This window comes from Durio zibethinus, chromosome 18 (genome assembly GCF_047325235.1).
Source record: "Durio zibethinus cultivar Kanyao isolate XHJ-2024 chromosome 18, ASM4732523v1, whole genome shotgun sequence".
Classification (NCBI taxonomy): Eukaryota; Viridiplantae; Streptophyta; class Magnoliopsida; order Malvales; family Malvaceae; genus Durio; species Durio zibethinus.
The window spans coordinates 6,344,922-6,359,204 of NC_143179.1; the positions used below are offsets into that span (position 1 = coordinate 6,344,922).

General features: G+C 35.5%; 1 protein-coding gene and 1 pseudogene across 1 annotated transcript; one reads left to right on the forward strand and one right to left on the reverse strand.

Moving 5' to 3' along the window:
• Window positions 1-4,025: 4,025 nt before the first annotated feature.
• LOC149513641 (uncharacterized) lies at window positions 4,026-7,395 on the forward strand (annotated as a pseudogene).
• A 519-nt stretch (window positions 7,396-7,914) lies between these two features.
• LOC111300325 (myb family transcription factor EFM-like) lies at window positions 7,915-10,529 on the reverse strand. The gene is made up of 4 exons (XM_022895959.2): window positions 10,011-10,529; window positions 9,041-9,676; window positions 8,837-8,913; window positions 7,915-8,649 (listed from the first exon to the last, which is right to left on the reverse strand). Exons 1-4 carry the CDS (start codon window positions 10,201-10,203, stop codon window positions 8,149-8,151), a joined length of 1,407 nt encoding a protein of 468 aa, XP_022751694.2. The 5' UTR covers window positions 10,204-10,529; the 3' UTR covers window positions 7,915-8,148.
• Between the last annotated feature and the right edge of the window lie 3,754 nt (window positions 10,530-14,283).

Below are 14,283 nucleotides of genomic sequence, written 5' to 3' on the forward strand. Positions count from 1 at the left end.
TGTGGAATTGCATGTTCGATCTCAGTCACTGGAAAGCAATGGAGGTGATCGAGTGTGATTGAACAGAAAAGGGCCATCTGGCTGGGAGGAAAATTGCTTGGGGGCGCAGGGGCAGATGGTCAACTTGGGAGGCCCTTACCAATAAATGACTGGCTTAATTTGTTAAAATTTATTTTTTTTAATTAAAAAAATTTAAATTCAAATTCTATTAATAATTATTTATTAAAATTATTTTAAATATATAATTTATAATAATTTATCTTAAATTATCATATACAACATATACCTAAAATTGAACAATCCATTTTTTATTTAAAAGAAAAAAAAAACTTGGGAGGCCCTTAAATTTAGATCATGCAGTGCACGTGGCATAGTTATCCCTTTGAATTAATCTGAGTAAAAGCAGGCAGCAGCTAGCTGCCATGGTGGAGGTGGAATATTGATGGGCTGAAGATTGGACGGGCTAAGGCTAACCCACTCAAACTAAAATACCCAAAAGTTTTCCCAACATTAAAAAAAAAACGAAAAAAGTGAGAGAAGCTTAAATAGCTTTTTTTTTTTTTTTTTTTTAAGGAAAAAATAGTTTTGATTTCCATTGTTATTATACTTAGGTGTTTCACATATTTTTTTAATTATAAAAAAGGAATAATGTAATGATTCCATTAGAGCATATAGAGCTTGAAAAAGTATTTTCTTCAGTTTAATTATTTGCTTTATGTGAAAGGAGATCTCCAAGGCCATTAAATTTTGTAAATTTTTTTAAATAAAAAAGGAAATAATCTAATAATATAAAAAAATATTGTAAGTATTAAAATTTAAATTTAGATTTATTAGATATCAATTTTTAAAAATGATCGTATAAATTAATTGAATTAAAATTTAAATTAAAAAAAAAACCTAATTTCAAATTAATTAATTTTGATGGAAAGGTTTCTCTCAAGAGAATAAAATATATTTGATGATCTTATTATTAATCTTTTACCAATCTAACTGATCTCGTGTTTGCATTTGGCATCATGTAATCGGAGGAGCCAAGAGCAAAATCCCAATTGCTCTAATGAAATAATTACGATCAGATTATGCTTCAATCACCCTCCCAACCTCGCAATCCACCCCTTCTCTCAAACAAGTCTATTTCATTAAAGATGATCAAACATGTACCCATCATAAAAAGCCTGCAAAAACCCCCCCTTAAGATATGCGGAATGTTGAAAAAAGACTAATGAAACAACAATCTCAATATGCCGGAATAGCATTAGAAAGTTATGCTTAGAAAGACTAAAATTGTTGTCGTCATTAATCCCATACGTCCCGCCATAAAAGTCCATGACCCAACAAGGAAGCAGATTCTTCTTCACAGCAGAATATTCAGAATCATAAGGGAAAAACCTGCATTTCTTTAGACTAATTAAAAGATTTTCTTCACGAAGATGCAAACAGTTGCGTAATCTGTTATAGACCTACAAAATTTCTAATCCTATTTGTTTGTTTTCTAGTCGAAAGGGACGACTGATACTAAAACCATGCATTGCATGATGGGTAAAACATTTTACATTTGATGCATTAACTTATACTTTTTAAGCTATTTTATTTTTTTCCCACCCTTTTCACCGACATTCCTTTTGCTACCATTGTTGTGACTGGTGACTGGTTGAGAGATTTTGTAGTCATTTTGTATGGTGGAGACAAGAAAACCCTAAAACCAGATCAGCTGGCGGTAGATGTTTATACTGTTCTACCATATTTGGTTGCTTTGTGCAACATTGAGAGCGTACAAAATGGCATATCATTTTGTAACTTTGTTTGATCATTCTCGTAAAGAATGTGAAAAAATAATGGTAATCCAATGTTTTCGATCTTAATGCATCGTAACAATTAAGCATTTGGCAACACCGTAAGATGTTTACAAGATTATACAGCCCTCTCAATTATAACCCTTTCCGGGCTGAGAAGGTAGCAAGGTTAACTTTTGAATTAAAATTAAATAATCATCAAACCCTTATGATTTTATTGCAATTAATTAAATCTTCAAACATTTATTTTCATTCAATTGGGTATTTAAAACTTTATTTTCATCCATTTGAGTCCTTAATTTGATGAAAATTAATAATAACAGTTAATCAGTTTTCATCTAATAAGAATTAAATTAGATGAAATAAATATTTGAGAACTCAATTGATTACTATAAAATAATAAAATTTTGGATAATTATTTAATTTTAGTTCAGATACTTTTTATACTTTAACCTTTTTTTTTTATGTGAAATGTCATGAATGACTCATAAATTATAATGAATGTTCAATATAATATTTAAACTTTTAAAATTTTAATATAGTATTTGAATTATAAATTTTTTAATTAATATGATATTCGAAAAGTTATTTGTTTGTCACATATAATTATTTAAAATTAATTACATTAAGAATGAGTATTACACTAATCAATAGATTTATAATTCAAATATTATATTAAAAAATTTTTAAATTCAAATATTACATTAAATATTTCACTATAATTTATGAATCAATTATTATATTAATTTTTTACTCTGTTCTTTTATTGCTACTTGCTTGACTGTCTCTCTTTTTTTTTTAATAAAATTTTAATCATATTTACAAATATAATTTTTACAATTCATAAATGAATCTTACATATGTATTAAAAAACTAATAAATAAAAAACTCAATTTTTTTCTTTAGAGGGGGAGTACTATATAGCACTAGCCCCAAGGTAAGAATAAAATTGTAAATAAACAAAAGACAGAAATACTAGGCCCGTCAAAATTGGATTAGGCCTTTAAGGACTAAGGTTGACAGTATAGGCTTTAGGTCTAGCCGCCTGCCCCATCTGCGTGGGCTCTTCTGTTCTGTTCCTACTTCCTTGCGCATTCATATCTCAGGATCTCCTACTGGTAGTATTTATTTTTCATTGCTTTTCATTACATCCTTTTCGTAATTCCCTTACTCCTCCAGAAAAAGAACGAGACAAAATCAAAACCATTCTCTCTAATTCCTACTATCACAACCAAATCAAAAGCTACTTTCCAAAACGCAGCTAGGAAAGAAGAGCTCTGATGTTGCAGTGCATATTTTGAAGGGAAAAGACGAGCAAATTCTTAAAGCACGTGAAAACTTGAATAGGAACACTATAGTGACTTGTGCCTGAACTCGACAACTCGAAGATGCTCAGATGAAATTGACAAGTTCTGATAATATCCAAAGATGGCATCAGGAAATATGAGATACATACAGTAAATCGGTTCCAACATTGAACCATAAACTCGTGCAGCAATGCTCCACAATCCTAAATACCAGAAGGTTTCAGTAATATGCTAGTCTCCTTGTTTCCTGAGTTAATCTTGAACTATATTTTGGGCTAAGAAAACTAAACACCTGCTTGCTGCATCTTTCATACCAAATTTTCAGATACGGACTCTGCACCAATTATTCCAATCATTATTTTTTACAAGGAATTTCTCAATCAAAAAAAGAAAAAGTTGCAATTCTGTGTGTGTGCGCGCATGTGCAGCAGTCTTCAAATTGCCGTTTTGAATGAGTTCAACAGAAGAACCAGCTTCAGGTAAGAATTTGTACCATTTCTTCCCAAAACCTCCTACACGACAAGAATCAATGTGATATCAAATCATGAGCCCGTTGAACTATCGCAATACTATTAAAACACATATCATAATCATACATGTAATAAACAAAACAGAGGATAGTCAAACATCAAATGTAGGATAAGAAGGGATAAAATTTTCCAAGTGTCATAGAACCTGGGCCTTCCATGTTCTTTCAGCTGCATTTAACATAACAAAAATGCCTTAAACAACTACTACAAACTGACCATTGAGCAAATAACTTCCAGTCTGAACTTCCTCATTGATTCTTCCTCTCCACCGTCAAGTTTTCACAGCCACAACACTAAGCCCGTAAGGTAATGTTTGGTATAGGATGATCACTTTAAAAATTATGATGATCGATGCATGATGTTAGATCACTGTATTTGATAAATATTTGATAATCATGCGTGATGATAATCTTGAATCATCAAGAGTGATCAGATCATTGTTTTGGAAGGTGATGTAATTCTCAAACAAAAGGGTAATAAATTTTTATCACCGAAATAAAATTATATGTAAAATTAATAATAGTCAATTTTACTCATTTAGTATATGAATTAAAAGTTTGCTACTATTTAAAATTCTAATTATTTTATATTATAAATTTTTATATTTTTAAATTAATATTCATTATAACAAATAATTTATTTATTTATTTTTTAAAAAATTTTAAAATTTTATATATAATATTTATTTTTATATTTTTATTATGAATTTAATAGATTGATTTTTTTTTTCTAATTCAAATATTTTTTACATAATTTATATTCTAAAAATCAATTTACATATCAATAAATATGTTTATTAATTTAATAATGTAATTATATTTTATTGTAAAATAAATAAATATTACTAATATTTTATAAATTATTATCAATATTTAATTATTATAATATTAATGGTTATTTTTGTATGTTTACAGAAAATACAATGGCTTTTTCACTTTCACAAATCCTCGTTCAGCTTATGATGCCATCAACTATACGAATGTCAGGGTATGTATTCCTTGTTTGTTCCATGGAGAATGGTATCATTGCAGGTTTGACATTGTTGAAACTGTAATTAGACTATCCATGGTCGAGTTGTGAGAATGAATGAAGTGACCACCAAGTGGGGGTAGATCAGAATTTCAATCGGGACCGCTCTAGACGGAGTGAGTGGGATAGGGGGCGGGATAGAGAAAAATATTATGATCTTGATAGGTAACGGTACCGGGGTCGATATAGTGATAGGTCCAGAGAGCGTGATCGATCTCAGGACATTGATTCTGGAAGAGAGAGAGGATACGAGCATCATGATCATGATAGAGCTGGGGAATATTCATTGAATAGAGATCATGACAGACATGTGGAGGATAATATGCAAGAAGAAAGCAAGGACCATATTCAGGATTGGGAGAGGGATCATAAGCTGAATTTGGACTAAGATATGGAGATTGCTGGAACCAGTGGTTATCATAGAAGTCTTGATGAGGACAAGGAGCAACAGCTGAGATGGAATGGGTAAGAAGCTCCCCCACCCCCCCTAGTTTTTTTTTTTCAAAGAGTTTTTTGCATTGTAGGCTGCCAAAGGTTGATTACTTAATACTTATTTTTTTCTTCACAATATATGTTGAGTAATGGAATTCTTCAGTATCTCAATATTGATTCTATTGTACTTCCTTTGCATGAATGCTGCAATATCTTTTTTTATGTCAGTAGCTTTCAGTCTTAAGCCTTCCCGTTCCACATGTAACATATTGATTCTATTAATTCTTCATGCCATCTTGACCTTGTTCTCATGTGAGTTGAGTTGCATTATTTTTCTTAAAATGAATCTATTTCAGGTTAGCAATGGCTCGAGTTCTATCTATTTCAGGTTAGCAATGGCTCGAGTTCTATTTCTCTCTCTCTCTCTCTCTCTCTCTCTCTCTCTCTCTCTCTCTCTCTCTCTCTCTCTCTCTCTCTCTCTCTCTCTCTCTCTCTCTCTCTCTATATATATATATATATATATATATATAGTTTACAAAAAGTCCTTAAAATTAATTTTCAATTTTTCAGCTCTATAAGCAATGATCAACATGGCAGAAGGCTTTCATCAGATTCAAGTGATGGTTACAATCACGTAACCTGAACTTCATTTTGATGCATGCTTGTGTAATCTTGATTTTTTTTTGTTGTTAATTATGTTTTGTTTCCTGATAAAAAAGAACTGGAAAGATCAATTCAAAGCTGAGAAGAGCTTAAAACAGAGGTTTGCTACATCTTTAGAATTTTGTATCAATTTTTTAAGACACCAGGTGTAGGTAGATGGATTATAGTATTTAGGCGCAGTCTAATTCTTATGTTATATGTGCATACACACTCTTGTATTTGCACTGCCATGGCAATCACTGGTGTGAGGATATCACTTTCCAAGTTGATTTTACACAGTCCCACCAGCCTCCTTTTGTTAGGGTCTTTTTTAACCTCTTCCCCCCTCTCCCCAACACACACACACAGACATTTCTTTTTCACACCTGTGTAGTGGTAGGAAAAAACCAAGTAACGTTTTCTGCCTTGTCAGGTCTCACTAATGGAAGGAAGGCCGAATGTTAGAACAGAAAAAATCTACGGTATCTTAATGATATTACCCATGGTTTCAGTTTATTGGTCTGGTTCATATTGTCACTAAGAATTTGATAAATACATACAGACTGGAGGATGCAGTGGTTGCTGCAAGGAAGCTCTCTTCGCAACGCAAAATGCAGTTAACCGAGGTAATCCATACTCTTGTATACTTTGCTGCAATATGGTTGAAGTAAGTTTTAACCTTTTCTGTTTGGTTCAAAACTTTTTACTTTAAATGAATGACCTGCAGCTGCATAAATGTTTCCTGCAAGTAAAGAAGTACAGGGAAAAACTTAAAAGCTGCGAACAAGAACATCAGGTTAGCCTCTTCACTCTTTTGGTCATGATTTACATGCAATTGTTAAGTCTAATATGTTCTGTTTTCTCGTTTAAAACATGCTCTGGAGCCAAACATATGTGTATTTGAATAATCGGGGCAGCATTGTTAAGCACATATTGTTTGACATATGTATGAATTTTTTGGCTGGTCAATTTTTGCTGCATACATGCCTTCTATCGTGGACTTGCGTAAGATTAATGCTTCTACCCTCTGTTTTAATACAAAATGAACCAATACCCATTCAATCCATCTCGAGGTAAAATAATATATAAAAAATAAATATTAAAAAAAAGAAAAAAAAGTAAATAGAAAAAATGTTTTAAAAAAAAAAAGAGATTAAAAAATAAAATAACTTGATACATGACTTACTTTTGGTATGTTGGCAAGATAAAAAAGAAATTAAAATTTTAAAAAAATTATTTATTAAATATATAAAATGGGAAATAACAGAAAAAGTATACTATTAGTATCAAACGGTCCCATAAAATATAAATTTAAAATCTTAAAAAAAAGTTAAAAGAAAGAAAAAAAGCAAAAAAGAAAACTTCTTATAAAATGGATCTCACTTTTAATAAATAAAATTTTTTAAAAATATTTATTAAATATTAAAAATTTTGACAAAAAATACAAAAAGTAAAATAATAAAAAATAAAATAAAGAAAATAAATAATTGTCACGTGACACCCCCTTTAATTATATACTCTTCATTCGTACATGATCAAAATTCATATACAAGATTTTTTTTTTTTTTAAGTTAAAATTGATCAAAGATTAAAGGCACTGTTCATATTAGAAAAGAACAAGGCAATGATCAAAAAGAGTTGCTTATGTACGTGCATTCGTGAAAGTTGATATCTAGTTATATGTCTTGGCACTAGAATGTGTAGATTTTTTCACTTAAATTTTTGTGTAAAAAAATTATAGTTTAAAAATTAAAAAAAATCAAATATTAAAATTTAAATTCCAAATATAAATAAAAATTTATCTTTTAATATCATCATTCACTCGTTTGAAATTATTCAATAATGGATTATCATCAATATTTTTGCATTTATCCATAAAATCTTATTTTATCACATAATTAATTTATTATTTGTAAAATTATCCATTGATCCTTGTTAATTAATTTTAAAATCAACAAACTAAATTATATGCTTAGATTACCCGCTTTTTAATTATTATGAGATTTACTTTTTTTCTCAATTTTAACGTCGGCAATGGGTAGCTTTGCCAAATAATAGCTTTTCTAAAGAAGCGTGGAAAAGTACCGAGAACTTGCCTCCTCATCCATCTTTGGAGGCGGAGATTAGAAAAGATGGGGGCAAATCTGTCCATAAATGCAAAAAACAATAAACTACAGAAAACGCCAAAAACAAATCATCCTTTTGTTCATTCTTTTCTCACGTAATAAGCGAGGGAAAATAATTAAGAACAAAACAAGGACTCACTTTTCCGATATGCCATTGTTTATCCTCTTTTCATATTGAACATAAAAATTTTTGGAATTTTGAACATAATTGATAATAATGGTATATGATTATGTAGACAATTACTTGAAATACCTAAACCCTACCCCTAAAACTCTCTTGTTAACTCTCTTAGAATTTGAGATTGGTGTCACTATCGTTGCCTACTTCACCTTCTTCTCTCAATGCAGCTAACCCTTTTCTCTCTCCATCGACACCGTTGTCGCCGCTTTCAGCTTTCCAGCAGCTGCTCTCGGACTTGCCACGTTCAATGCTCTCAGAGTGGTCTCCTACTTCCGGAACGTCAGATTCTGGTGAGCTATGGGGCTGTGAGGTGGCCTTGTACACGTGGAGTTGGTGGTGGTGCAGCTGGGGTGGAAGTGGAGCCGGGATTGCAGCTGCAGCCGCAGTATAGAATTCTTGGTGCACAGGTGATGCACAGAAGTGAGGTGGTCCATGGGGAGCTGCCGGGTGGTGAGCGCCATATAGAGTGGGCGCGACACTGTGAGCGGAAGCTGCGGCAGTGGCGTACTCTTGTGGGACCCAAATGCTACCTAGGACTAGAAGCTGGGGTGTTGGGGCTCCTGCTGCTTGTGTACTTGGGCTCGGTCTCCTTGTATGGAGCCTATATTTCTGTCAAAAATGGGTAAAACAAAAAATCAAATTATAGGACTGTAACAAAAAAAGAATCAATTATAAGATCAAAAGATTTACATCGACGCTTTTTAACTTATCAGGCATTGTTTGCAGTTGGTACTGTGTCAGGTTTAGTGCAAAAGCTCTTTCTTGCAAGCCCCAATGGAGAGAGAGAGAGAGTTACCTGCAAATGGCTTTTCACTTCATCATTAGTCAAACTTTCAACCTTCATCAGCTCCCTGATCTGTTTTGGTGTGGCAACTATAACCATCATCAAAATATTATCAGAACAAAATCAATGATTTTCATAATGATAGCTTCACCTTAGTACTAAATTCAGTTACATAATTTTAACAATGATCAAATCAAATCAATTGTTGATTAATACCTTGAGAACCACCAAGCATCTGGAGAGCATTGACAAATCTCCTATGCAAATCAGGTGACCAGCAGCGCCTAGCCTTTCGATGAGGTTGATTACCGTTTGTATCAGTGTTAGTATATGTTATTTGCCCATCAGCTGTGTTACCGGTTCCTTTGCCTTGCTCAATCCCAGCTCCACCTTTGCCAACTTTACCAGAGTTTTCTCTCCGTTGACAAGATATAACATTTTCAGTCATCTCTGAGCATTTCTTATCTTCCATATCTATACTGACAGAAGCAAGAGCTAGATCAGAGAAAGCCTGTAAAGCCGAACCAGGGCATGAGTTTCTGTCTTTGGAGAATGGAAGGAAAGCTCCTCCATTTCTCTTCTTGGTATCTAAGGCCAACTTGGGACTAACATTGAAACTGATATCAGTTTCTTTAGAGGATATTGTAAGTAAGGATTGTGGTTTGGTTTCATTTCCTCCTTGGCTCCATAGTTGTGCAGTTGTCATCCAATTTGCTTTATCAGAAATGGTATTTGATTTCTCTGAGTTCTCCGAACTTGAGTTCTTGAGGGGTATGAATTCTTCAAGCACTAGTCTTGATCCTTGATTCTTCGCTTGATACGCCTGTAGTTGCTCTCTTGAAGCCTCCACAGCTGAAAAAAAAAAGAAGAAGCAAAACAATCATTAATAAATGCTTTAGTTCTTTAGAAAATGTATGCATAAATCGGACCCTTTTGAATTCAAAGAAAGATTTGACTAGAAAATGAAGATCCATATCACATACAAATAGAAAGCTAACTCTAACTTCTATAAATCAAAAAGATAGTCGTAAAAGAAAAAGGTTGGAAGCCAACACAGATGCCCAAACAACATGAATATCCAGCAGTAGCTAGGAAAATAATTTCTTTATATATGTAGTAGATCCAAAATATATACTGAACCTTTTCTGTTTATCAAAATCATGAACCCCAAAAAAGAAAGACGTACCATTGGTGAGAAGTTGCATGCAAAGGGGAAGCTCGCGCTTGAATGCCTCGATCTTAAGGCGCTCTTCCTCGAGACGAGAAAGGACTTGTTCAAGCTTCTGGGTTTGATCAATCTGATGATCTCCATAGGATTTCAATAGCATGGAATAACTGTGTGGTTTGCAGTCAAGGGTTAGTTCAGAAGGTGATGCCATATGTTCTTTTTTTTCTTCTTTTCTTTTTGGTGAATATAACAGCAAGAAACTTATCTGTTTCCCAGCAAAAGTTGTTGTTTGGAGCAATAATAATAAGGTTTTTGTATGCAAAAAAACAAAAACAAACGAGAGCAAAAGAGAGAGAGTGTGTGGTCGGCTTTGCTTTCTAGGTTTTGAGTTCAAAGTGATAATGGAGAGAAAGAAAGAAAGGGAAGGTACGTTGTTTGTGAACGCAAGGAGGAATCGAGGGAGGATCGTCTTTTAGGGGTGAGTTCAAGGGGAATAAAGTAGGGGTTTTAGAGAGGAAGAGGAAAAGAAAAAGCTTATGAGAGGAAGAGGGATAAAGCAGAGGGATGGAATTCTTGCAAAGAACAAAGACAGAAAAAGCTAAAAAAAAAATCAGAGTGAGATGGAATCAAGGTCTGACAGCAGAGGGTCATGTGTTTAGTCTGTGTACGAAATTCAAAATCACCATTACAAAAGATGATTCTTCTTATTACTATTGCACTTTTTTTTTCTTCTTTTTGATTGTAATGAAGCTATTAACTCTAAAGCATCAATTTGGCTTAAAATTCAATTTCAGCCATTTCTATTCGGCTAAATGATATGCCTAAATCTTTCTTTAATTTGACACTACTATTAACGAATCATAGCATGGATTAGAGTCCAAAGGGAGGGCATCAAAGGGGCCACGATCCATGTCCAATTGGATCCAAAATGAAGTAAAAAACGATGGCAACACACTACCAGAAAAATGCTTTTTACCGACGAAATTTTTATCAGTAATAATCAATTTTCGGTGCATAATAATATGGTAATGTTTCATGTTAATTAAGATCCATACATCTATTTAGCTTTAAGCAAGAAAAATCCTCCAATGACCAAACAAGACACATGTGCGGCAATGATTCTACGATTATTAAATTAATTGAATTTGATACCATCAACATTTTAGTAATTTTTACCCACCATATTGGAGAGAGAGAGAAATGAGATTTATTCAGAAGGTTTTTAGTATCAATCCACCAATGCAACTTTCTTTATGGTTTCAAAAGTTGCATAATTCAAAAGAATATAGCATTTGCCTCTAAGGAAAGAATATCTTAGTTCCAATTCTACGACTCTAAATCAAGGAACACAACCCATGTACAAAGGCTTAAAGAAGAAAATCCCATCCCAAAAAGAATGATAAAGGAGCCTAAGAACTGGGAATCTTCTTCTGCTACTTAACTTTAATGAAGTGGGAAGGAAGGTAAGAAGGTTCTCTCCAAAATTACGACATTTCTTTTATGATCATATATATGAATATGAACCTCCTTAATTACTAGTTCGGATCCAGGTCGGAACGTTGGACCGTCCAACGAATTCTTCTAGATAAAACATTATCATGGCCAGCCGATTGATATGATATGAGTTCAAGTAATTCCTCAACTGCTAGTGAATATATATATATATTCAGAAGTCAGACCACTCTTTTAAGAGTCTTTGTTACTTTTCCTTTCCTTTGCTGATATATTGCTAATATATATTCCTTGACATGCATCATATTACTAAACCACAACCTGAAAATAAGTGGAGAATTCCAAGCCTTTTTGGTTTAGGCTTCTATAACTTTATTCCCCATGCCTAGTGGAGAACAAGCCTGGTTTGTTCCTCTACTTTTCTTGGCAGCAATCATTTTTGTAACAGTACTGCAGCTAGCAGCAAGTTGTTTCTTGTAAAAGGTTAAAAAAAACGAAAGGAAAAAAGTATATTGATTATTGATGAGAGAATATACTACTTGTTGATGGTGTTCCGAGAATCTGTAGACGTTTATCCAGCTAAAATTATATATAATATAGTGCATGTGTCACGCCTTGGGCAGGCGCACCAGGCGCATCAGGCAGACCAGCAGGCGAGCTAGAGGTTGAGGCCCGTAGATCAGACGTGCTGGCGGGTATCTGTGCGCAAAGCCTAGCAAACGAGCTCAAAACGCTCGCCCAACTTGCAGGCTAGCCCGTAAGACCAAGGCCTGGCATACAACCTGCCCGCACCACATCCAGAAAGGCCCAAGGTGTTGGACACGCAAGGGAAGCTTCTGGAAGCAGGCAGGATCAGTTGGAGCATCCTGGTAGATTTAGTTGACCCTGAAAATCAGGAGATAATATCCTGATTGATTGTAATCCCATGATTTTAGCCTTTATTCTAGGGATATGCCATTAAGTTGTAGCTGGAGCCTCAACTATAAATAGAGGGCTGCTCCACCCTCATTTGTACACCATCAAACACTTCTGTTTCAGTGAATACAAGCATTTCCAAAATTCTGTCTTCTTATCTTGTTTCTCTTTAACTTGCGTAATCAGCCTTTCCCATTGTTCTAGTGCTCGCACGCTTGTGTTTTAGGCTGACTTAGGCATAAAGGAGGAGATTTCAAGCCTAAGGCCGCACGGATTCTGAGTCTAAGGTCATAGCCCGTGACAGTTGGTATCAAAGCAAGTTCGATTCTACGTGTTTGTGTTGTGCAGGTTAGATCATGATTGAGGAGATGGCATCCTAAAGCGACGTTGCTAGCCAACAACCAGAGGCCCAGGAGCATGGCCGGGGAAGAGGTAAGAAAGCTAGTTCTAGAGATATCTGGTCTACCATGAACGGTAGGTTGGCCAAGGTGGAGGTGACTGTGGGCGACATGGGAGAGAAGCTTGAAGAAGTAGAGACTCACATTGCATCGCTAGACTCCATGGGGGAGGAGATCCAAAGTGAGCTGAAAGCTGCTCTCAACAAAGGCTTGGACGTGTTCACCCAAAAGAATCAGACCTTGGAGGTTGAAGTGCGGACCTTGCGCGATGGCATGGAAGCCATGCGCCAGCGGATGGAAGAGCTTACCAGTGAGCTCGTTACTTGCAAGACTGCCATTGGGAATGACATGTTTGCTGGAGTGTCTAAATCCAGATTGGATGTCTCCAAGCCTAAGGAGTTCAAGGGGACTAGGGCGGCCAAGGAAGTAGACAACTACCTTTGGGGTATGGAGCAGTACTTCCAAGCCATGGGCATGCAAGACGAGGCGATAAAGGTAAGCACCGCTGCTATGTATCTCACTGATGTAGCCTTATTGTGGTGGAGGCGCAGGTGTGATGATGTCAGGCGTGGGAGCGCCAAGATAGGAACTTGGGCAGAGTTCTAAAAGGAGTTCAGAGAACAATTTTACCCAGAGTATGTCGATGATGAGGCATGGGCAAAGTTGCGCAGGCTGAGCCAGCAAGGGGACATAAGGGAGTATGTCCAAAAATTCTCTGAACTGATGCTACAGATCTCAGATCTAGGTGAGAAGGACGTCTTATTTACTTTCATGGATGGGCCGAAGCCGTGGGTGAAGCATGAGCTACAAAGGAGAGGAGTTCATGACTTGGCTAAAGCCATGAATACTACCAAGGCTTTGATAGAGTTCAAGCCTCTGAACAAGTTTGAGTCTTCCAAGCCTAAGAGAAAGGGCAAAGACGATAGGGACCGAAAGAAGCAGTCCAAAGGGAAGGACCATGACCGGGAGTCCAAGGATGGAGATCGAGACCGTTCAACCAAGGATGACGAGAGGAAGCCACCAGCAGACAAGTGGAAAGCAAAAGGGGACCGAGAGCCACTAGTATGCTACCTATGTGGAGGGAGCCACATAGCGCGTAATTACCCGTAGAAGGGCAAGCTGGCTGCTGCAGACAAGGAGTCTGACGAGGAGCTAGAGTTGGGGGTAACAAAGCTTGGGTCGTTGGTGCTCAATGCTATCCAGAGTAAGGGGAGCCGCAAGCCAAAGGGCTTGATGTTTACGGATCTGATGGTTACGGGTCAGAAGGTGAGCGCACTAGTGGACACAGGTGCCTCACATCTTTTTATTTCAGGTGATGGAGCCCAAAAGCTCAGACTGAAGGTGCAGAAAGGGACTGGTACCATTAAAACGGTGAACTTCAAGAAAGTTCTAGCCATTGGAGTAGCGCGAGGAGTGGAGTTACAGCTTGGAGACTGGAAAGGCAAGGAGACCATTGAGGTAATACCTCTTGACGACTATGAGTTTGTGATTGGGTTAGATTTCCTTGTTCGGATTAACGCCCTCCT